The sequence below is a fragment of the Lissotriton vulgaris genome, chromosome 7 (assembly GCF_964263255.1).
Source record: "Lissotriton vulgaris chromosome 7, aLisVul1.2, whole genome shotgun sequence".
NCBI classification, from domain to species: Eukaryota; Metazoa; Chordata; class Amphibia; order Caudata; family Salamandridae; genus Lissotriton; species Lissotriton vulgaris.
The window spans coordinates 1340538258-1340562114 of record NC_141695.1 but is presented as its reverse complement, the minus strand read 5'-3'; the positions used below and the strand labels follow the sequence as shown (position 1 = coordinate 1340562114).

Here is a 23857-nt window from a genome sequence, read left to right as displayed (position 1 = left end):
TAATAGGTAATTAATTTTAATAATTTATTTTTATTTGTATTTTTAATTGATTAATTATTATATTATATTAAATTGGTAATTACTTTTAATACATGTTTTATTGGTATTAATATTTAATTTATTTTGATTAATATATGAAGTATTTACATTCCCTACTGTTGCACTCACTGGAGTGGGAATAGTAATTTTTACCCTTATGCTATCCAACGCTTTCCCTACTGGTGCACTCTCTGGAGTGGGAATAGTAATTTTTACCCCTACTCTATCCAACGCTTTCCCTACTGTTCACTGTCTGAAGTGGGAATAGTAATTTCTACCCAAACGCTATCCAACGCTTTCCCTACTGTTGCACTCACTGGAGTGGGAATAGTAATTTTTACCCCTACGCTATCCAACGTTTACGCTACTGTTGCAGTTGCTGGAGTGGTAATAGTAACTTTTACCCTCCCGCTATCCTACAGTAAAAATATTGTATATTATTAATTAATATTATGTTAATATAGATATATGTGTTAAAAAATTAAATTGTATGTTTTTTTTTTATTTAAATTAATGATTTAATACTTTTAAAGTTATTTAAGTATTTTTAAGTATGTTTTAGTTAATTATAGTTATTATTTCATTAATTTTAAATTACTTTTAAGACATTTAAAAAATTCGCTATTTTGACTAACTATATATTCTTTTATGATATTTTTGATTCAATATTTTTGTACTTACCTGTTTGTAGATAGGACTTCGATATTTTTGCATTCTATATTTTTACTTCGATATTTTTAATATTCTATTCAGCTTGGTATGAAGAGAATCAATAGCAGGAAGAAAATTCAGATCCGGGATTTGAGCAATCACAGGGGAAATTTGAACCCCAAGATAAGTAGCTTCTGTTACAACGGGTACATCAGAAAGGGGCATGCTCCCTGACTAAATGACCTGAGTTTTTGTGATGTTCAACTTATAGCCTGACTTGGCACCGAATTGAGCAGCCTAGTGCCGAGAAAGCAGATCCAACATCATTAGTTAAAACTACAATATCATCAGCATATGCCAATGCCATATATTCTACCCCATGTACCCTAATTGGACAGATATCCTGGCTCGCTTCAATCATGCTAAAAAAAGGCTCAATATACAGCGCAAAGAGCAGGGGCGAGCAGGGGCATTCTTGTCTAGTTCCCCTGCTTATGTTAAAGCACCCTGACTCTTGCCCTGAAATACGAATGGTAGCAACTGGGGAAATGTATAATGCCTGAAGAGCCTGAATGAACTCAGCGCCAAACCCTTTCCAGCGCAGCACAGACCACAGGAACCCCATGAGACCCTGTCGAACGCCTTCTCGACGTCCAACAGGATCACACTAAGGGGGGAACCCGTGGCCTGCGTCCAATCCAAAAGAGCAATAACACGCCGGACATGGTCAGTTGTATCATATTGACATCATAAACTATGCGGATGACACCCAATTGATCCTTTCTTTTGAGGGTGTGGAATCGATTTCAGTAGAAGCTTTTCATAATTGTTTGCGGGACACGGCTCGCTGGCTGCAGGAGAACTCGCTACAATTTAACACAGGAAAGACTGAGGTGATCTTCTGCTCGGCTAATAGGATTTCTCCTCTTCTTCCCAGCAATTTCTGGCCCTCGGGTATGGGGTCCACTGTCCAGCCGGTTGCCAGTGTCCGCAACCTGGGCATTGTATTTGAAGTCAAGCTCACTCTAGAAAGTCAGGTTAAAAAAACTTTTGCTTCCTGTTTTGCGGTCATCAGATCCCTCCGAAAAATTCTTCCGCTACTGCCTTCTCAAGTGCGCGCACAAGTGGCCAGATGCACCATTCTCAGTAGGCTCGATTATTGCAATGCTCTCTTGCTGGATTCCCCTAACTTCCTGTGGGCTAGATTGCAAAGAATCCAGTTGGCAACCGCCAAACTGGTATTAGGTCTGCCTAGAAGCTCTTCGGCTTCCGCAGCATTAGCTGAATTGCACTGGCTCCCAGTGAGACAAAGAGTTCTGTTTAAATCCCTCTGCCTTGTCTTTAAAGCCCTCCATGGTTTAGGACCTGTGCGCTTGCCTAAGAAATTCACTTGGTATATCCCGAGAAGAATGCAAACACCACAGTTGATGGACATTCTGTCCATCAACTGTGGTTTTTGCATTTGTCACCCCGAGTGGGATGGGTACGCTCAGACGTGAGTCCCATGCTCTCCACACCACTGGATTCAAGCAAGCCGGGCTGAACACTAGAGTACGAGAGACACGCCAGGGGAAAACAGGGAGACAAAACAAGGAAAGTTGGGGGAAGAAATGTGCTTGATAGTGATCTTCAGACTGGATGCGTGGTACTTCAATGGGGGAACTGGTCAACAGGTGGGCTGCAATAAAAGGTAAGTAAGTATTCTATCTAAGGACAACACTAAACCTTAAATCACTAAGATACCTTTATGCATAGAAACATAACATACCCACGGTTTTCTAACTTGTCGCTGAATTAAACATGTGGAGTCTTATTTAAGGAACTTCATCTGGAGCTGTGGCAAAGATGACATAATGCATTAGTGAGTAACTTTTGACTTAATACTAGTAGGAATAATATAGTCAAACTTGCTACACTTCTTACTTTAGCTGTTTGTAGAAGACTTGAAGAAACATCCACTAAATGATGGTATGCAATGAACCTATTGCCACTTCTCTGTTGGTTGTATGACCTTCTATGAAACCAAAAACATGAAATCAGTCTTCTGTATGACAAGTCCTAAGTATAATATATATAAGTAGCGCAAAAAGCGCTGTTACCGTGATTCCCTGTAGTGAAGATGAAGCTTCACCCACTCTGGCCCACGCAAGAATCTCACCAAATACACAAAGCTGAATCCCAGGACCAGAATCCAGTAAGGGGATGTACATTAACAAAAGGGGAGGGTCAGACTAACAGAAGAGGACGAAATTGGGGAAGAAGGAAAGGTACTAACTGTCTATCTAAAGGGTAAAATAGAAAACCCAACCGGGCAGCGGAGACCCAGCCTGGCTGCCGGGTAGAGGAATCCCAGGGAGACCAAAGTTTTCACCAAATTCATACATCGATGAGCGAAATTGACCATATTTAGCCGCCAGATCCTGGCCAAAAAACTCCAACAGTTTGGATTTTAATATGGCAACCCCCCTCTGACTTTGAGCGATCTCATGACCAAGACGAATATTAGTTACTAACTCCAATTCTGCTGTTGGTAACTCCTCTAACCGACTTTTAGTCTGCGCCTGCATATTCTTCCAGCGATGGGCGGCAAAGCTTTTCGTTTCTCCGCGTAGCACAGCTTTAAGAGTATCCCAGGCTACACAGTCAGATGCTGTCCCCCTCTTGATGTTTAAAAACTCTACAATCCAGCGTCCCATGTGATCCTAATATGATTGATCTAATAGGAGCTTCCTCTCGAATGTCCAGGATCTGAGATATTTAATGGAAACCTCCCAAGGACACTCCACCACCAAGGCGTTATGATCTGATATAGTCCTTGGCAAAACCTCAATAGTGGCTGTCCCTACATACTGCTCAGAAAAGAAAGTGTAGTCTAAGCAAACCATTTTATTGTGAGGGGCAGAATAGTATGTGTACCTGTTAGACCTGACATCATTGGCTTGAGTCTCTCCTCCATTTTTTTCTGTTTGCCTCCTCTGTTTACGATGTTTTTGCTGGTATATCGCTTTGGGCACTGTGCCACTGCTGATCAGTGCCACAGTGCAAATGCTCCCTATGTAAAATTACTGTACTGATTGAATTCCATGTTTGGCTTATTTGGTTTACTGTCAGTCCCTAGTCTAGTGCACCAGGAGTGCCAGGGCTTGTAAATACAAATGCTGCTCGTGGGCCTGCAGCACATGTTGTGCCACCCACAAGAGCGGCCTAGTAAAAGTATGTCTACAGGTCTGCCATTGCCAGACCTACGTGCAGTCTGGTACTGTCACGCTGACTGCGCAAGTACACCTACTTGCCAGTCCCTAAACCTTCCCTTAACTTCATATTAGTCACCCCTATGGTAGGCCCATGGGCAGGGTGCATTGTAAGCATAAGGTAGGACACGCCTGACCAAGTTGGCATGTCCTAATAGTGAATTACAGCCATATTCTTTTTTCACTATTGTAAGGTAACCTGCTCTCTATTAGTTAGAATGGGCTGGCGGGGTTATTAATGCTATAATCCTAGCTGGCTCGGGGAGTATGGTGCAATGTCGAGTTTGGTATCCCTGATCTCGGGGTTTAATCACGCATCCATTTGTGTGGATGGTTTTTGGACTCTGGGTTAGAAAATAGCGCTTTTAGAAAGTGGCTATTTTCATGTCTAACTATTTCTGGTTTCTGCTGGTTTGGTGTGTGTGTGACAGGAGCTGGGTGGCTCCAGAGGTCTGAGTGAGTCAGTGTGGGATGAGTGGGACATTTGCATTGAGAGTAGGGGAAGAGTAGCTCCTGATAGCCTGCCCTGCCTGATACAATGCTGGCTCCACCTCCTGCCAGGCGACTGATGGCTCTGTGCCTGCTAGGGACGATCCTGGCCCCACCTCCTACCAGGAGACCGATAGCTGTGCTCCTGCCAGTGACAATGCTGGCTCCACCTCCTGCTGGGCGTCTGAGGACCCAGCCCTGCACAGTGAATAGGCCAGGTGCCTCTGCCTGGCTACACCCACAACAAACCCAGGATGTGGGGAAATTCCCCTGCATGGACAAAGGGATCAAAGCCAAAAAGGGGTATAAGAGAAGGACCCCTGAACCAGGAATTTAGATCACTTCTGACAAGGAACCCTGAACTAAGGACAAGAAGCCTACCCCTTCTGCCAGTGTGCTGTTTGCTGGGGGGAATCCTGCAGTTGCTTCTTTATTTTTGCCAAGGAACCAGGAGAGAGGAACTGAGTGTGTACTCTCAAGCTTTGCTAAAGAAAATCTCCAAGGGCTGGAAGAGTGCCAGCCTCCTGTTGAAGTCACAGGGCTAAAGGACTTCATCTGCTAAAAGTGCTTGTTGCTGGAACCTGAGAATCCAGCACCTCTGAAAGAAACCAGCAATCTCGACGCCGACGGACGCCGCCGAATCCAGCTCAAGATCATGAGTAACGGCTCCAGTGTCCCGCTTCCTCAACGCCCGCCGCCGGGCCCGATCGACGCCAGCAGCAACGCCAGTGAGTAGCGAGTTCGGCTCCAGCTCCAAGTGCCCCGTGTCTGCACCGCTGCTGATCGCATCGACTTCGATGCCTCTCGACGCCGTGAGCGCTGCTCTCTCTTACAACATCATCATCGACATCGACGACGACGCCGTATCCTGCTTCGCCTCGGGAGCGCTGCTCCTGCCTGACATCAGTCGACGCCGCTGCAGGTCGCCCCGACTCCGAGGCCCGATCGACGCCAAAGACGCGACGCCGGACATCTCGACGCCGCTGATCATCGTGTGCTTCGCTTTTCCAAGGTACTGTGTTGTGGGGGTCTGTGCGACTCCGGGCTCGACGTAGCGCCCCCCCGGTCGACGCCGAACCTTTGGATTAACTTTGCCTTGACGTCGTGTGACTCCAGTGTGGGTTACATTGTAGCCAAGAACTGTGTTTTAAAGAAGAAGAGTTGCTTTTGTTACTAAAGACTTTGTGCTAAGAAGAAACTACACTTGAACTATTATTTTTCCTTCCAAGAGTATTTATAAGATTGTGGTATATTTTTGTCGTTATTTGGTCTTGTGCTAAGCCTTATATAAAAATCCTTATTTTACTAATACTACTGTGTCGTGTCCATTTGTAGTGTATTCACTTTATTACTGTATGTGGTCATAAATGCTTAAGGCACTGCCTCTGAGATAAGCCTGTCTGCTTTGCCCAGCTACCAAGGGGTGAGCAGGGGTTATCTAAGTGTGTGATCCCCTTGCCCTGACTAGAGGAGGTCAGTCCCTATTTGTCAGAAGGGTATACCTCTGCCAACTAGAGACAGCCAAGTCTAACAGTACCCATCCACATCTTGATGGTGGTAGTGCCAAACATCTATCAAGCTATGCTCAAAGATTAGAGTTTGCAGAGCGTTGAACACACGAGATTTCCTACCTGCATAATTTCGGTCATTTACTAAAATAATTGACTGTACAGATTGATGTTGAAGTCCCCACATAAGATCATTGGGTGTGGCCATGCTGCTAATTCGATATTAAGGCATCTAAAAACTTCAGGGTCATTTAAGTTAGGCCCATAGATTGAACAGACAGATAGGGGCCGATTATTTATGGCCATTTCCATGATCACCCACCTACCTGCCTTATCCTTTTTAACTCTCTTACAACAGCCTACCCCTTTCTTCGCCAGAATGGCCATGCCCCTGATCCAAGAAGTCTGACGGGAGCAGGCCAGAAGCTCATATCCAGGCAGTTTTAAAGACCCCGGCTACACCATGGTATGTGGGTCTCCTGTAGGCATACTATATCCACCTGCATCATTTGAACAATTTTATAAAACAATCCATGCTTTTTCCCATCATTTAATCCACAAATATTCCATGAGCTAAATCGCAATCTATTCCGCCCCATTCAATAAGAGATTTAAATCCTGCTCTCCACAGACAAAAGACAGATTTTCAGCCATAATAATAATCACGATAATCATCATAGTTACCCCAAAATTAACAAAGTTCTACTTCCAGTAGCTACACACACATTCCCACAGCTCGAACTTGCAACAAAAAGCAAACAGCAACCCCACCCCACCCCCCACCACCAAACCCTGGGACCACCCCATATCCCCGCCCCCATCCCAGTCCACCCCCTCACCCCCCTTATAGGGCAACAGGACCGATGTCCTTGCAATGGTTTAGATTGGTCCCCCCCCCCCTCTCCCCTGAATCCTACCCCCCTACTAACTCTATCTGAGGGCTAGCTCTAATCACTTAAGCAAAACAGCCTAAATACAAGAAAACTAGAAAAAAGACAGGTATGATTAGTTCAGCCCTCAATATGATACATCACCATCAATAAGTGCCCCCACCCGCAATACACAACAGAGTACAGCAATATTAATTAGATAGAGTCCAAAACCTCATTTGCCTGTATCTCGGAAACAAAATACTTTGTTTGGGAAAAAGCAGAAAAGCCTGCGCACCCTTAGCCTGGAATAGAGTGATTAGCTGGCGAAGCTGCCACCTTCGCTCAACTGTTGCCGGACAAAAATCTGGTCTTACAAAAAATTTGCAGCCCTTCCCCACCCTCCTCCTATCCGGTTCAGCAAGGTCATAGATTTTTTCTCGAGCCGAAAAGTTATTTAAACAAATCAGAATTGCTTGTGGCTTGACACCAGAAGCACCAGAGGCACCAGAGAGAAGCGATGTGCCCGCTGTATTTCCAGCTGCTAATCCCACTGTGTGACCTCTGGAAAGGCTTTAGTAAATAGTTCCGCAACAAACTGTCTAACATCTTGACCTTCCTTGCCTTCCTTGATTCCTAAAATCCTCAGAATATTTCTTCTAGCCCTATTTTCCAAATCAGTCAGCTTCCATAACATATCCTCTCGCTGATCTTTAATTACACTCGCCAGTTCCTTCTGGGCCACCACCGCGTCTTCCAGGATAGAAATACGCTCCTCAGCTTTAACAATCCTGGCAACAATGTCTGAACAAGTTTTCGTGACTCAGCGCATTAAGTTTTGCATTCTGCGACAAGCCCCCTGCGTACGTGGACTCTCCTGTCCCGTCTCCTCCCGATGGGCCATAATAGTTTGATAGATTATGGATAAGGTAATTTCCTCCGGAGGGTCTGGTAGGGGACCTATGGTAGTAGCAGAGTCGTCTGCACTCCTTAGGACGAGCTGTCCTGACGTTACTAAAGAAGACCCCGGGTTGTTCCTCGATGTTTCCTGCCCGCAAGCTTTGGGCTTAATAACCTTACAGACTGTGCTAGCCTCCCCAAATACAGCCTCGTCTTTGGATGTCTCACTCAGATGCCAATCACCAGACTCGCTGTCATAGTCTGACCATTCTAGCTCTGCCTCGTCATCCACTGAGGAGACAGAGTAATCTGACATCGAATGACACTTGTCCGCGTTGCTTCAGTTCCCTCAGACTCCTTTGAGTCAGCTGTGGCTACTGTTAAAGAATCCAATAGAACAGCCTGCAGTTTATGATTTACTTCAGGGTGAGAGGGAGGTTGGGTGTTCAACTGAACTACTGATCCCATAATGCATTGTTCGAGAGTAACAGAACCAGCATAGTTCCCATTGCTCCTTGTTAGCAGCAGGGATGTCCTCAGCCCCCCAACTGTGCATTACCGCCAGTCACTGAGGCATCACTCACACTGGAGAGACTTGGCAAGATCGCTAAATCGGTCATCGATGAATCCAAATGGACAGTCCCCATACTACTGTCCTCGTCATGACTGGGAGCCGAGACTGGGGCTGGTACTGGTGAGCATACAGGTACACCCTCCCCCTCCTTCACAAGACGGTGTTTAATCACTTTCAATGGATCAGCCAGCTTCTCTCCCACTCCGATACCACTGACCTCGGGGTGCACTTTCCCTTTCAAAGACCGCCGACGGAACAGCACCGGGACAGTCCGCTTGCCTTTCAAAGAAACCGCAGAAACAGGCTTTGTAGTGCCAATAGGCACCGTGACCTTCTCCGCACCCCGCTGGCAGCTGACGGCTCCTTTCCATCGGAATCACCGGGACCGGCAATGCGTGTGATACCGCGTGTCTTCGCTGCTGCTGATGCAGTCTTAGAGGCTGTCTTTGGGGCCATATCGGGAGCAGAGCGAAATGTGAGGTCGAGACACCTGAGGGAGCAGGAGCGGGAGGCGTAGCGCACATAGACCCAGAGCGACTTGGCGGTTAAGTTCGCTTGCAACTGACTAAGTCTGTGGATCATGGCCATCCAACTATGCGATTCAGAAAAGGGGGTGGTGATGGACAGAGTATCTGAATTAAACAGAACACTCGTACCCAGTCAACAGATCAGGGCTTGATCCATCACCGTTTTTTAGCTCACTGCACCATCCCAGCTCAGAACCTGGCTACATGCAAATTAGTCTGTCCCTGGCCCAGTGCATCATGGGAACAGGGAAGACCAAACTACCAAGCCAATTCTTTTACTGGAAAGGAAACAAGCTTCCGGGGACCGGTTTCTGGCATTACAGCCGTCTTCGGCCCGGCTTGCTTGAATCCTGATGGTGCAGTGAGCAAGGGACTCACATCTGAGCATACCCTTCCACGCTTGTGGTGGACAAAACGATTCAGAAAAGGGGGTGGTGATGGACAGAGTATCTGAATTAAACAGAACACTTGTACCCTGTCAACAGATCAGGGCTTGATCCATCACCGTTTTTTAGCTCACTGCACCATCCCAGCTCAGAACCTGGCTACATGCAAATTAGTCTGTCCCTGGCCCAGTGCATCATGGGAACAGGGCAGACCAAACTACCAAGCCAATTCTTTTACTGGAAAGGAAACAAGCTTCCGGGGACCGGTTTCTGGCAATACAGCCGTCTTCGGCCCGGCTTGCTTGAATCCTGATGGTGCAGTGAGCAAGGGACTCACATCTGAGCATACCCTTCCACGCTTGTGGTGGACAAAACGATTCAGAAAAGGGGGTGGTGATGGACAGAGTATCTGAATTAAACAGAACACTCGTACCCAGTCAACAGATCAGGGCTTGATCCATCACCGTTTTTTAGCTCACTGCACCATCCCAGCTCAGAACCTGGCTACATGCAAATTAGTCTGTCCCTGGCCCAGTGCATCATGGGAACAGGGCAGACCAAACTACCAAGCCAATTCTTTTACTGGAAAGGAAACAAGCTTCCGGGGACCGGTTTCTGGCATTACAGCCGTCTTCGGCCCGGCTTGCTTGAATCCTGATGGTGCAGTGAGCAAGGGACTCACATCTGAGCATACCCTTCCACGCTTGTGGTGGACAAAACGATTCAGAAAAGGGGGTGGTGGTGGACAGAGTATCTGAATTAAACAGAACACTCGCACCCAGTCAACAGATCAGGGCTTGGTCCATCACCGTTTTTAGCTAACTGCACCATCCCAGCTCAGAACCTGGCTACATGCAAATTAGTCTGCCCCTGACCCAGTGCATCATGGGAACAGGGCAGACCAAACTACCAAGCCAATTCTTTTACTGGAAAGGAAACAAGCTTCCGGGGACCGGTTTCTGGCATTACAGCCGTCTTCGGCCCGGCTTGCTTGAATCCTGATGGTGCAGTGAGCAAGGGACTCACATCTGAGCATACCCTTCCACGCTTGTGGTGGACAAAACGATTCAGAAAAGGGGGTGGTGCTGGACAGAGTATCTGAATTAAACAGAACACTCGTACCCAGTCAACAGATCAGGGCTTGATCCATCACCGTTTTTTAGCTCACTGCACCATCCCAGCTCAGAACCTGGCTACATGCAAATTAGTCTGTCCCTGGCCCAGTGCATCATGGGAACAGGGCAGACTAAACTATCAAGCCAATTCTTTTACTGGAAAGGAAACAAGCTTCCGGGGACCGGTTTCTGGCATTACAGCCGTCTTCCGCCCGGCTTGCTTGAATCCTGATGGTGCAGTGAGCAAGGGACTCACATCTGAGCATACCCTCCCACGCTTGTGGTGGACAAAACGATTCAGTAGTCACCTGAGCATTGGCTGGCCAAAAGTCAAGTCAAGCTTCCGGGGACCGGTTTCTGGCATTACAGCCGTCTTCGGCCCGCCTTGCTTGAATCCTGATGGTGCAGTGAGCAAGGGACTCACATCTGAGCATACCCTTCCACGCTTGTGGTGGACAAAACGATTCAGAAAAGGGGGTGGGGATGGACAGATTATCTGAATTAAACAGAACACTCGTACCCAGTCAACAGATCAGGGCTTGATCCATCACCGGTTTTTAGCTCACTGCACCATCCCAGCTCAGAACCTGGCTACATGCAAATTAGTCTGTCCCTGGCCCAGTGCATCATGGGAACAGGGCAGACCAAACTATCAAGCCAATTCTTTTACTGGAAAGGAAACAAGCTTCCGGGGACCAGTTTCTGGCATTACAGCCGTCTTCGGCCCGGCTTGCTTGAATCCTGATGGTGCAGTGAGCAAGGGACTCACATCTGAGCATACCCTTCCACGCTTGTGGTGGACAAAACGATTCAATAGTCACCTGAGCATTGGCTGGCCAAAAGTCAAGTCTGCATACTGCCTACAGCAAACACCACAGCAAACTGAAAAAGCGGACAATCGTCTGGGCAAGAGGAACAGGGGGTGGTCGAGGCAAAAGACGATAGGGGAGGAATTCACCAGGGGAGCTCTGACACCAGCCTATTCAGCCAAGCAGGCGGCTGCCATCTTGCCCCCCGGGCTGCTCTTGTATTGTTCTTTTCAATGTCAAACTCAATCAAAGGATTTTAACCTAAAAAGTAATTGCCCTCATTCTACTGACTGGATTTTTGTTGTTTTGGTGTCAAATTATTTAGTAAACTTTTCATTATTTTTCTGAATTGGGTGTGGAATTTAACTTTTGTTGTGTTTCCTTTCATTACTGTTTGTGTGCTGCATAAACACTTCAACGCTGCATCTGAGTTAAGTCTGAGTGTTTTGTGCCAAGCTACCAAAGGGTAGGTTAATTAAGTGACTGTTTTGGTTCACCCGAATAAGGATTGTGGTTGTTGCTTGACTTGGGTTTACAACCCCCTCAAGCAATAACTCAAGTTTGCATTGTTCAAGCGGAGTAAAATCCCTCGTGCTTGGGCAGACTGGTAAACGGGTATTGGAGGGTATATAGGGGAGTGTTACCGGAGATGCTGTGTATTTGCAGTATGCCTTCTCGCGCCACCTTTACCTGCACTGAATGCGTCGACCTGGGATAAGTGCCTGGGAGCAGTAGATGACAGATTTCTTGTACCGTCATGGGTCCTCCCTCCAAAGCGGTCTCCGCTAAATGACGTCCAGCGAGATATCCACTGGGCTTAAGGTGCGAGAAAATAGGCCTCGAAAGACTGTGCTGCAAGCCCCCCTTGATCCATCGGGATTTGCAATGTTTGGAGAGCAACTCTACAGCGTCCACCGCCCCATATGAGGAAGCTCAATAAGATGTCCAATTCTTGGTAAAAAGGATTGTAGGGGGACAACAGTAGGGTTGGTAAAATAGTAAAGAAATTGTGGTACTAGGATCATTTTGTCCAGGGCGATTCTGTCGATGGGTGCCAAGGGCAGGGTCTTCCAAAAAATTCACCCATTTTTTGGCTCCTGCCTAGGCCCGGCAGTGATTGCCTTTGAACACTGCCAAAGAAGGTGGGTTAGAGTTCCCCACCGACATAGATATATTTCTCAACACTCTACAGAACCCAGTCAAATCCTCCGCACTGTTGCGCTAGGAGAAAAGTGCGAATGCTTCTTCACTTCCAAAGAATGGTCAGCCATTCAAAGGTGAGCCCATTCCCATTCTTCAGTACATAGCAAAAAATCCCACTATAGGTCCTACACCCCTGCGCAAACAGCTCAAAGGAAGAGAGATGGATATCCATGTTGCTGGAGGGGCTGCGACCAAGTGGGAACTTTAACACACCTTCTTTGGCAGTGTACAAAGCTTTAGCAGTACTAGTCTGAAGTCTTTGCCTCCATTGACCAAATGTATAACATCGAACTCCCCAGATTCCTGAGCTACATTGTCCTGGGTCTCCTGAATGCCCTGACTAGCCCTTGAAATCCACGCGTGGACGAGCCATCACTCTGGCTCTATGCCCTGCCAAGCAAGTATTGCTAGACATTGGGGTACAGCTACTATACCCACTCACTTAGACTGAATCTACACAATCTGGGATCTCCTTGCCATGATGAAGCTAACATCCTCAGTAGAGCAGAAGCTGCCTCATTTCAACAAGATGTGGGACCCTGTCTGAAAATCCTGTCCCAAGAATTCTTAGAATTGACATGCCCAGGCTACTTACGCACCCTCCATCTAATACCCACAAAAAACAGTATTGCCAGATATGGCACTTCCCTTCAATTTCTAGACAAGCGATATACCTTGTTTCTATGTTGAAGCTATCATTTCAGCTAAATAGGTAAGTAATTTCCGGATCACTGAAATAATATCGAGGGACAAAATATCGACTTGCCAAAATATCGTGGACAAAATATCGACAGTCAAAATATCGAGTTTGTATCTACAAACAGGTAAGTACAAAAATATCGAGTACAAAATATCGTTAACAATAATATAGATGTAAAAAATATCGACTTTATTAAAAACAGTGTTAAATTAAATTAATATTAAATTTTAATTACTAAAATATACTTAAAACGACTTACATTAAATTATAATAATTAAATAATAAATGAAAATAATAAAAATAATTTTTACAATCTTATTTTTTGACCCTGAACCCTAAAAATACCCCTTTACCCAAAAACCCAAAACTGACCCTGAACCCTAAAAATACCCCTTTACCCAAAAACCCAAAACTGACCCTGAACCCTAAAAATACCCCTTTACCCAAAAACTGAAAACTGACCCTGAACCCTAAAAATGCCCCTTTACCCAAAAACTGAAAACTGACCCTGAACCCTAAAAAAACCGCTTTACCCATGAACTGAAAACTGACCCTGAACCCTAAAAATACCCCTTTACCCATGAACTGAAAACTGACCCTGAACCCTAAAAATACACCTTTACCCATGAACTGAAAACTGACCCTGAACCCTAAAAATACCCCTTTACCCATGAACTGAAAACTGACCCTGAACCCTAAAAATACCCCTTTACCCATGAACTGAAAACTGACCCTGAACCCTAAAAATACCCCTTTACCCATGAACTGAAAACTGACCCTGAACCCTAAAAATACCCCTTTACCCATGAACTGAAAACTGACCCTGAACCCTAAAAATACCCCTTTACCCAAAAACTGAAAACTGACCCTGAACCCTAAAAATGCTCCTTTACCCAAAATGTATCAATATTATTTAATTACCAATTAATTATTAATTAACAATAACAATAAAGTAAATATATTAGAACATTAGCTGTAATTATTTTAATAATTAATATTATTTTTTCCAAATTCATTACTTAAAAATAACACAAAATTATATATATTAAAAATGTACTCCAATTAATGTAATTAACTAATTACAATTAATTAATTAACAATTATTTACTAATACAAAATATGTTCAAAATTATATTAATTAATTAACTAATTCATATTAATTAATTATCAATTAATTATTAATTAAAAATATTAACAAACATATATTAATTAATTATTATTAAATTACTTCCCACCCTATTCCCCTATAAACCCACAACCCGCTACAGAATTACATTACGCAATTATTATAAAAACAAAATTCATTTAATAAAATATTTTATAACATTAATACACACTATTCACACATATTATTACATAAAAATACACTATAAAATATTATATATTATTAAAAAATCGATATTTTTGCTATCTATATTTTATACAGTCGATATTACTTCACTTACCTGAAAAACGATATTTTTGTAGTCGATATTATGTCCAGTCGATATTTTGTCCAGTCTATATTTAAAACTCGATATTATGTCCAGTCGATATTTTGGAGTCGATATTTTGTCTCTATACCGTAATTTCCCCCACTTTACTGTCCCCATCTCTTTGTCTATTCTCTTCAGTTTTCTCCATTTTCACTTGGTCCCCATCCGCCAGTGGATATTGGTTGTAGTTTTTTTTGTATTGTTCTTTTCAATGTCAAACTCAATAATAGGATTTGAAACTAAAAAGCAATTGCCCCCATTTTACTGACTGGATTTTTGTTGTTTTGGTGTCAAATTGTTTAGTCAACTTTTCATTATTTTTCTTAATTGGTGCGGATTTTTCATGTGTTGTGTTTCATTTCATTACTGTTTGTGTGCTGCATAAACACTTCACACGCTGCATCTGAGTTAAGTCTGAGTGTTTTGTGCCAAGCTACCAAAGGGTAGGTTAATTAAGTGACTGTTTTGGTTCACCCGAACAAGGATTGTGGTTGTTGCTTGATTTGGGTTTTCAACCCCCTCGAACAAGAACTCAGTTTCTTACATTCTCCTATCAAAGTGGAGAGCTATTGAAACGTTTCTGAATTCAGTCTGACACCTGCGATATATAAAAAGTGAGAAATCTGCAGGTATACAAAGTATCCACTACAAAGATTGTTCCAGAAGGTAAGTAACTTTTTCCTCCATGCAGGATCGAAGTTGCCACAGCAGTGCTCTGATTTCAAGTGCAGTACCTTACATCACAAAGTATTTCTCTATTTTCCAGTGGATACTCCAAATTCCTGCACTGCAGTGAGGTGGAGCAGTCTGTGTTCTAGTTTAGTGCTTCATTTTTTTTCTCTGACATAGAAATCCTGAAAGGTTCCACAGTTTGCACTCTTGTGCACTTGTGCGTTTTGTAATAATTTGCACTATTCTTGTTTTACTCAGGATCAGAACAGGCCCCTCCCCCGGCTCCTCGCTCTGGTGAGAAAATCTCTCTTTTCTCTAAGATGTTATAAGACATGTAAAAGCTTTCCAATATATCACCAGTAATTGTTATGTATTGTACTGGAACATTGATATAGCACTTACTATCCCTACGTGGGACGCTGGAGCGCTTGCCCTTGTGGATAACACGCTACGCCATGTGGGGTGTGTTGTTAGACGTGTGTGTACTTTATGTTGATCCTGTGAGGCAAGTGTTGACATGTTGTGCGCTATGACCACGGAGGTAGGTTTAATATATTATAGGACCCAGGGCTTGGTAGAATGATGGATGGAGAAGGGTGAAAGAGATAGGCGAATTTGGACTTTTCACAGATCCAGTGACATTATCATATCCCATCCCCCACTCAGTGTCAGTACTTAGCCATCCAGCACTGGGTCACTTAGCCCTGCATCTGCCTCTTGCTAGCCATCCTCTCTTACCATTTGAGAAATGACTTCACACTAGAAATACTGATGACGTCTCCCCACCGACATAGATATATTTCTCAACACTCTACAGAACCCAGTCAAATCCTCCGCACTGTTGCGCTAGGAGAAAACTGTGAATGCTTCTTCACTTCCAAAGAATGGTCAGCCATTGAAAGGTGATCTCATTCCCATTCTTCAGTACAAAGCAAAAAATCCCACTATAGGTACTACACCCCTGCGCATACAGCTCAATGGAAGATAGATGGATATGCATGTTGCTGGAGGAGCTGCGACCAAATGGGAACTTTAACCCAAGTTCTTTGGCAGTGTACAAAGCTTTAGCAGTACTGGTCTGAAGTCTTTGCCTCCATTGACCAAATTTATAATATCGAACTCCCCAGATTCCCGAGCTACATTCTCTTGGGTCTCCTGAATGCCCTGACTTACCCTTGAAATCCACGCGTGGAAGAGCCATCACTCTGGCTCTATGCCCTGCCAAGCAAGTATTGCTAGCACCTTGGGGTACAGCTACAATACCCACTCACTTAGACTGAATCTACAAATTCTGGGATCTCCTTGCCATGGAGAAGCTAACATCCTCAGTCGATCAGAAGCTGCCTCAATTCAACAAGATGTGGGACCCTGTCTGAAATTCCTGTCCCAAGAATTCTTAGAATTTACATGCCCAGGCTACTTACGCATCCTCCACCTTATACCCACAAAAACAGTATTGACTGATATGGCACTCACCTTCAGTTTCTAGACAAGCGATATACCTATTGAACAGTCGGATTGTTTTCTTCACGACTTTAAAGAAGGGTATAGGAGAATCACCAGGGCTATACCAGATATAGATTTCATCTGGAAGGAATGCCTTAAGACTATGAAGACGCTTCCCTCTTGTTGCGTGTTTATCTAGGTTCCTGATCGATACTGTGACCTTATGCCCCTATTCGGCTATAAATCCATTTATTCCCTATATTGGCATAACCGTTCAAGTGCGATATTCAGAAAGTCATCTCTGGCCTCACACGAACAGAGCCACATTCCAGAATAGTTTTCTGCCACTTCCTTTGCAACCAATTAGTGCAATGACAGAGCAGAAGTCACTATCTGATATTCCTAGATTAACACTCCGAGTTCTTCAACAAGATAAAAACTCAGCAAACCTGGAAATCCCCGCTTGCTGTGTTTTGATTAGTAATGGAACTCTAATGAGCAACTGATAGCTATCACTTCCTAGTGACATCTTTAATTGACGTCTTATGTCCAGCAAACTTACGTCAAACATGGCACCTTTCAGGTATAAATATTACCAACGTTGCCTTAAGCAATTGCTGTGTTGCTGCTACCGTTGTTAGCTGTGGTTCGCTGAAGCTAGCACCCTGCTGCCCGTCGCCCGAAGCTGCTGATACCATTATCGCTGCTAAAGCGAGAACGATGGTGTGGTGTAACTAGGAGCTGAACAGCCGTCCCTCTGCGAAGAGCCCAGCAGATGCCAAGCTGCCCGCGGACGCTGTCCCCCCTCCTCCTCCTCGACACGCTGAGAGACGCTGCCTTTCTCGTGCAGAGAAATCCAGCTCCAGCGTTTCTAGGTGTATGGCTAAGAAACCATATCAATGCTTTTACAGTATTATTTCGCAATACTTATCTTAATGTACGTACTTTTTATAATAACAAGTCTTGCAATTGTGGCAATACATTTCTCTTGTGCGAGAAGAAAGACTGTTCAATAAATGTTAACCTTTTATTGACAAACGCCCGTCTCTCTAGTCTCTACATATTGTGAAAGTAATCTGCACTAATCTGACTGAGTGAAATACCTGTCTATTGTTTCACACGACCCTAGAGATTAACTCTTGATCTGAGGAGCAAAGTTGTCATGTTGCACGGTTGTTGGAAAGCTGAATCCCTTCTTGTCTGTGCCAGGGAAGCTGATCACTTCCTATGCAGAGAAGAAAGTTTCCAGTGACCTCTGAGCTAGTTGGTAACACACCCAATTAAGTTTAGCATAGTCAGTGGAGGCCTGGAAGATCCGCACTTCTACGTCGATACTACTGTTTATGTTATTCCAATGCGCAGGGCCTAGTGGGAAACTAGGAACTACACTACATGGCGCCCAACGTTTGGTAAGGCGATAAACTAACGCAAGACGTTAGAGTAACTCAGTCGTGCATATTTCACACAGACCCCTTTCTCCCGTAAATACTCCAATAGACTTCTGGAGTGGGTGAAAGGTTAAAATCCGCCCGACCTCAGTAGGAAGAGATTCCTATGTAAAGCTCTGGTTTATTCAACGTTGAAGGATACAGTGTTCCAAAATATTGTGCACCTAATCTTTGTCTCCTTGGAGACCTACTCTGCAAAGCCTGCATTTATAAAATGTCAGACAGTGAAGAAGAAAGGGAAGCAGCTAGGCTGGCAGCCCTACTAATAGAGGAAGACACGAGTCTCCTACACACTGACCCGGATGCTATTATCATCCCGGTCCACTTAAGAAAATCTATAAGTTTAAAACTTATAGAGAACGGACTGACACCTCAAGGTGGTACAGTCATTTTCGTGATAGAGGCTCACGAATATCGGCAGACAGAGGTATTCTATTCATGGATACACTTTCCAGCGGCAAACGCTACAACAAAAGAGTTTCACTATTACAAAATAGAGGAACCTCCGGAAGAGTACGCTCCTTTCGAGGAGACTGAAATCCCACTAAAATTCCAAGAGCACCTGCTCTGGTTTAATGGCGCCCTAAAACACAATGATCATATTACCAGGCTCGGTCCACTAGGTAGACCAGGAGCAACGTGGCCGGTTCTAGCCAGCTACACACCACATCCTGACATTGCAAAAATGTCAAAAGAAGAACTCTTAGTTAACATAAGAGAATTAACAAAAGCATATATAGAGTTAGTAAAATTATTTATTAAAAATAATTCAAACACTCCTATAAAGAGCTGGGATGGAAATAAACAATCCACTCCCAAGGAAAAAGTTTTCCAGTCCAGAGGAAGGTCTCCTCGACGGAGGGAAAGAACTCCGACTCGAGAACACCAGTCTCCCCAGAGGGAGCCCTCTGAGAAAAGATATAACCTTAAAAATAGGGATAATCTGAAAAAACCTGATAGATATCAAAGTATTGATACACGTCCCTCTCGATCTTTTCCACAGAAATCGGAAAGAAGAGGACGGTCAGACCCAGGAGAGCACACCAAGTCCAAAGACAAGGAACCTGCTCAGAGTAAAAAATCTCAATTTCAGAAAAAGAAGGTAGCCAGTATTAGAGTAATCAACCATGCCGAGAATACTGAGGACACAGTTGAAAAACGGGGAGTGGGCATTGACAATGTTGGACAGTGCAGCAGAACTCAGTATAGCGCGCAAGATCTTGATGAGTCATCTGGAGACAGTGGACACGAATGAAAACATTCAGGTTGAAACTGCCGACACCAGACTTAGCGAGCCCCATAAAATATACGAAATAACATTGCGTATAGAGGGTGATAAGACTAGGAAAATAAGAGGTCTATTTTGGGATAAGCTCTCAAAAGGCTATGATATTCTGTTAGCTGAAAAAGATTGGCCCCCAGAGTTTGTCAGGGAGTGCCCTCGTGGCGAAGAAGTGATTATGCCTGCCTTCTCGAATCACATTCCGATTCACAAAAAATATACATATGCAAGGAAATGGGCAGTAGCCCAGGCACCTGCATTATATAAAAATCATGTAGGATGGGATGAGGACTCTCCTCCTCACAAAATCCAACTAAAAAGTGAACCAACTGCCCAACGGCAGTATCCCATAAAGCAAGAAGCTAAAAAACAAGTCAGGGAGATCTTAGATCAACTTGAATACCAGGGGGTGATTGAAACATGCACCTCTCAAATGAACAATCCTTTGTTTCCTGTCTCCAAGCCAGACAATTCATATCGCCTAGTTTTGGACTACAGACACCTTAATGCATGTTGCAAAACATTTGCAGTACAAAACTCGCATAGTGCAGCCCTAATGAATAACATAGTTAGGAAAAAATATAAAACGACATTAGACATATCTAATGGTTTCTTTTGTCAAAACATTGCACCGGAAAGCAGATATTTGACCGCTTTCTCAGCATTTGGGTCGCAGAAAAAAATCTGTCGACTCCCACAGGGGTTCAAGAACAGCCCAGGACTATTCTCAGCTAGGGTAACAGAGTTACTACAAATATATGATGATGAGGCATTATCTTACGTAGATGATATCTATCTCACAAACGACGACTTGGATACTCACTTGAAAAGAGTGAACACCATTATACTTGGGTTCGCAGCAGAGGGTTACAAATTCAACTTTAAAAAGTCTCGAATTGCCCATCTGACAGTACTATTTTTAGGGTACGAATTATCAAGTGAAGGGAAAAGCCTAGCGGACAACTTCTTAGAGATGTGCGCTGTACTCCAAGCTCCAAAAACGCTGAAGAATTTACAATCCATTCTAGGTTTTCTGAATTTCGGAAGAACTTACATTCTAAATTACGCAGAGAGGGTTAAACCTCTCTACGAACTAATTAAACCTGATTTTAAACAAATCAATTGGACTCAAAAACACACAGAAATTTTGAGATCACTGCAAACAGACATGTTAGCAAAAACAAAATTAGATACACGTGACAACACACGTGATCTTGTAATCCGAGTCATCCCAGGAAGATGCGGATTCACGTACCTAACCTCTAATGAGGGAGAAAAGGTACCAATTTCAGTTAAATCTCACTTGTACACACAAGCAGAAAAAACATTCAGTCACACAGAAAGAACTGTGAAAGCAGTGCAAATCGCATTAGCAAATGAACGAGAACTAGCACACGGCAAACGGATTAATATCCTTACAGCGGAATCCGCCTTTGAAGCGCTATTCAGCCCAGTAAACCTGCCTACAGTGTCACTAGATCCGAAATGGATACAGTGTATAGATTCTCTAGGAGCGGAAGACGTGAAATACTATTTCGCCCCACAATTTGAAGAACTGAATGATTTAGAATATGAAGAAGAATATCCTCTGCCAATCGAAATTCTGCCTCTCCCACGATACGCCTGCATAATCTATACAGATGGATTTGTACAGCATTTTAACGTAGAGAGAAAATCCTACGATGCAGCATGTGCGATCATTAAAGGTCGTTGGCTGTGTGGTAAATTCAGACCGAAAGTAACAAAAACTGAATCTGTAAGAAACTGTTCGGTTCAGAGAACTGAAATCAGATGTTTAAAGATGGCGCTCGAAAATGCAGAACGTGAATTCCCGACACTTATCGTGTGCGATTCTCATTTTTGCGTCAACTCTTACAACAATAAACTGCAGAGGTGGATTGAAAACGACTACAAAGATGACACAGGTGCCACAATAAAGCATAAATTGCTCTGGAAACAGGTAGTTCTTTTACAGAAAGAACTACAAAAGACTCACGTGATACATACACTGAGTCATCAACGTGATGGCGTTCACGTTGCAGGGAATTCATTGGCTGATGAAGCCGCGAAGGCAGCTGTGCAAACGGCTTCCGTAGCTGCGATAACTCGGTCATAAACCAAAATAGACAGCGATATTCTACAAGCTGTCAGTGCGTCAGTAAATAATGATAAGAAAACACTCCCAAAAGGCTTTCCAGAAAAGTACTTATATTTAACAGATACGAATAATGTTCCTTTTGCTCGAATCCCTGGAGTGGGGGATAGGGTAATTCCAAACAGGGAACACAGGTTAGGACTAATCAAAGCGGCACACGAAGGGCTTGCCTCTGCACACGCTGGCGTTTCCGCAACAATATCACTATTAAAACAGAGATATTGGTGGCCTCGCTTGGGAATACAAACTAAAAAGTATGTATTAGAATGCGATATATGCCAAAGGATAAAAGTATCAACAGTAAAACGACCAGCGCAGACACCCCTTCTTATCTCGGATAAACCATAAAGAAAAAGCAACAGAACTCTTTCATCAACTGAAGGAAATATACCTTGTTTCCCCTTAGTTAGAGTTCTGGATCGGTCTAGGTGTATTTTTCCTCCTGCTTTGGCTCATCATGGTACTTTGTTTGGGAAAATTCATTGAGGGAAAATATAGTACAATGGACACAGCAAGTCAGAACATCAACCTAGTCCTCAAACCACACAGATCATCCCACGTGAAGAAAAGAAAACTGTCAACAGTAAATGTCACAGCAATTCCAATACCTGGTGGGGTAGTATGGGAGAAAACAGACTATGAGATATATGGTCCGGTCGAAATCCTGAAGTATCCTCATCAACTGAAGGTTTCCTTAAGTGACTTTGTAAAACCGAATACATTCTCTGATGATTGGGACTTTAACAGTATTAATGACATGATGTCTGATTTAGTAATGTCAGCTAGATTCACAGATCATGATTATTTACAAGGTTCATCTAGTTATGAGCAATTATTCTGCTACACACATTATGGCGATCATTATTTGCATTAATCTGCACAGCCTAGAAATGTTTTTATGTATAATCAATGGGAACATTGTGCTACACCACCTAAAAGTAGTTCTAAAGCATTTTTTGAGAAATTCAATTACTTCTCAGGGTTTAACACCAGTGATGCAGAAACGTTTTATTACAAACTGTTAGATAAAACAGGAATGAAAACAATGCTGACAAATTCTAAATTGATATATTCAGAAGCATTTTATGACAAAATGATGACATTTGGTTTTGATTATTGGAAAAATAACATTGAAACGAAAACAATTTGGGGTACAAAAGATTGGCAGGTACAAGGCATTGAAGCACTATTTAGAACCTGCATGATACCAGAACAAATGTTGTTTTTAAATGACACAATACACCAAACATCCTGTCTTGGCCTAGCTAAGATCAAAGACCTTAAAACACCGTCTATACCAAAGCCAATGCCTGAAAATATAACTGTAGATATTGAGTTAGACGTATCACAAATTTTACATTTTAACAGAACACATCCTGATTGGAAAAAGTGGTTAATCTGGCCTACTGACACAAACAGCTGTCAAGATAGATTCCTGAATAAAACACAGGGGTTAAAAATGACCAGACTAGACCCGAGATACTCCCAGAGACAACTTCCAGGGATAATAACAACATACAGTGTAGGGAAACTCTGCCTTGAATGGCTAACATCATCCACACTGGCTGAAATTAAGCAACACTTGTCGTTACTAAAAGATGGTGCTGATTTGCGCGATTTCATTCTTGGACCACGCAAACAGTGTCAAAAGCGTTTCATAGTGACCAGTATCTATGCTGCGTACAACGAGGCTTGGAAAGTAAAACAAATTGAAACAGCTGAAAAAATACGAGAAATTGATCGTATTAATTTGGAAAAATCACTTTCTGTAGTAGACAATGGGTTAATGACTCTGTCTTCCAGAATATATTCGTTGGACAATATTGTATCCTCTGCCTTTGATGTGATAGACAGAGACTTGCTAATGTTACAACATGGCCAGTCGCAATTACGTTCTATTATACAATTAGGCTGGACGGTGCAAAATCTTCGTTCAGGCTATGTGCCTTGGCTTTTAATCAACACAACGTCATTATTTTCCATTTTTAACCTTACTGATAAACAGATCAGTTTGGCACAGAAAGGAGCAGACTATACAATCCTGAGCATCGAAAAACTTGAGAGATTACCATTGACAATGTCAGAGAGTCCTGTCATTGAATGGATAATACACGGAATTATCACTATTCCGATAACAACTTTCCGATTTAAAGAGTGCCTTGAATACATACCTGCTGGCCAGTATGAACAATTGGGTAAAGGATATGTAAAATCTGAATGGAAATTACCATACACACATTCTTGCTATAGTGACAGCGACAAAAATGTATTTCTTAGTGGTGAAAATTGTAAACATTCACTAAGCGGTATACTTTTGTGTCAGGGTATTAATTTACACGGAGCATGTGATGGAAATTC

At 43.4% G+C, this 23857-nt stretch overlaps 1 protein-coding gene across 1 annotated transcript in view; it reads left to right on the top strand.

Annotated features, from left to right (window-relative positions):
- LOC147703652 (uncharacterized) overlaps positions 1 to 23857 on the top strand; it is a 1900603-nt gene that overhangs the window by 1540611 nt on the left and 336135 nt on the right. Inside the window, exon 18 of the mRNA XM_086929537.1 lies at positions 15427 to 15462. Within this exon, the coding sequence (XP_086785663.1) occupies positions 15427 to 15462 (36 nt within the window). The remainder of the gene's footprint in view (positions 1 to 15426; positions 15463 to 23857) is intronic.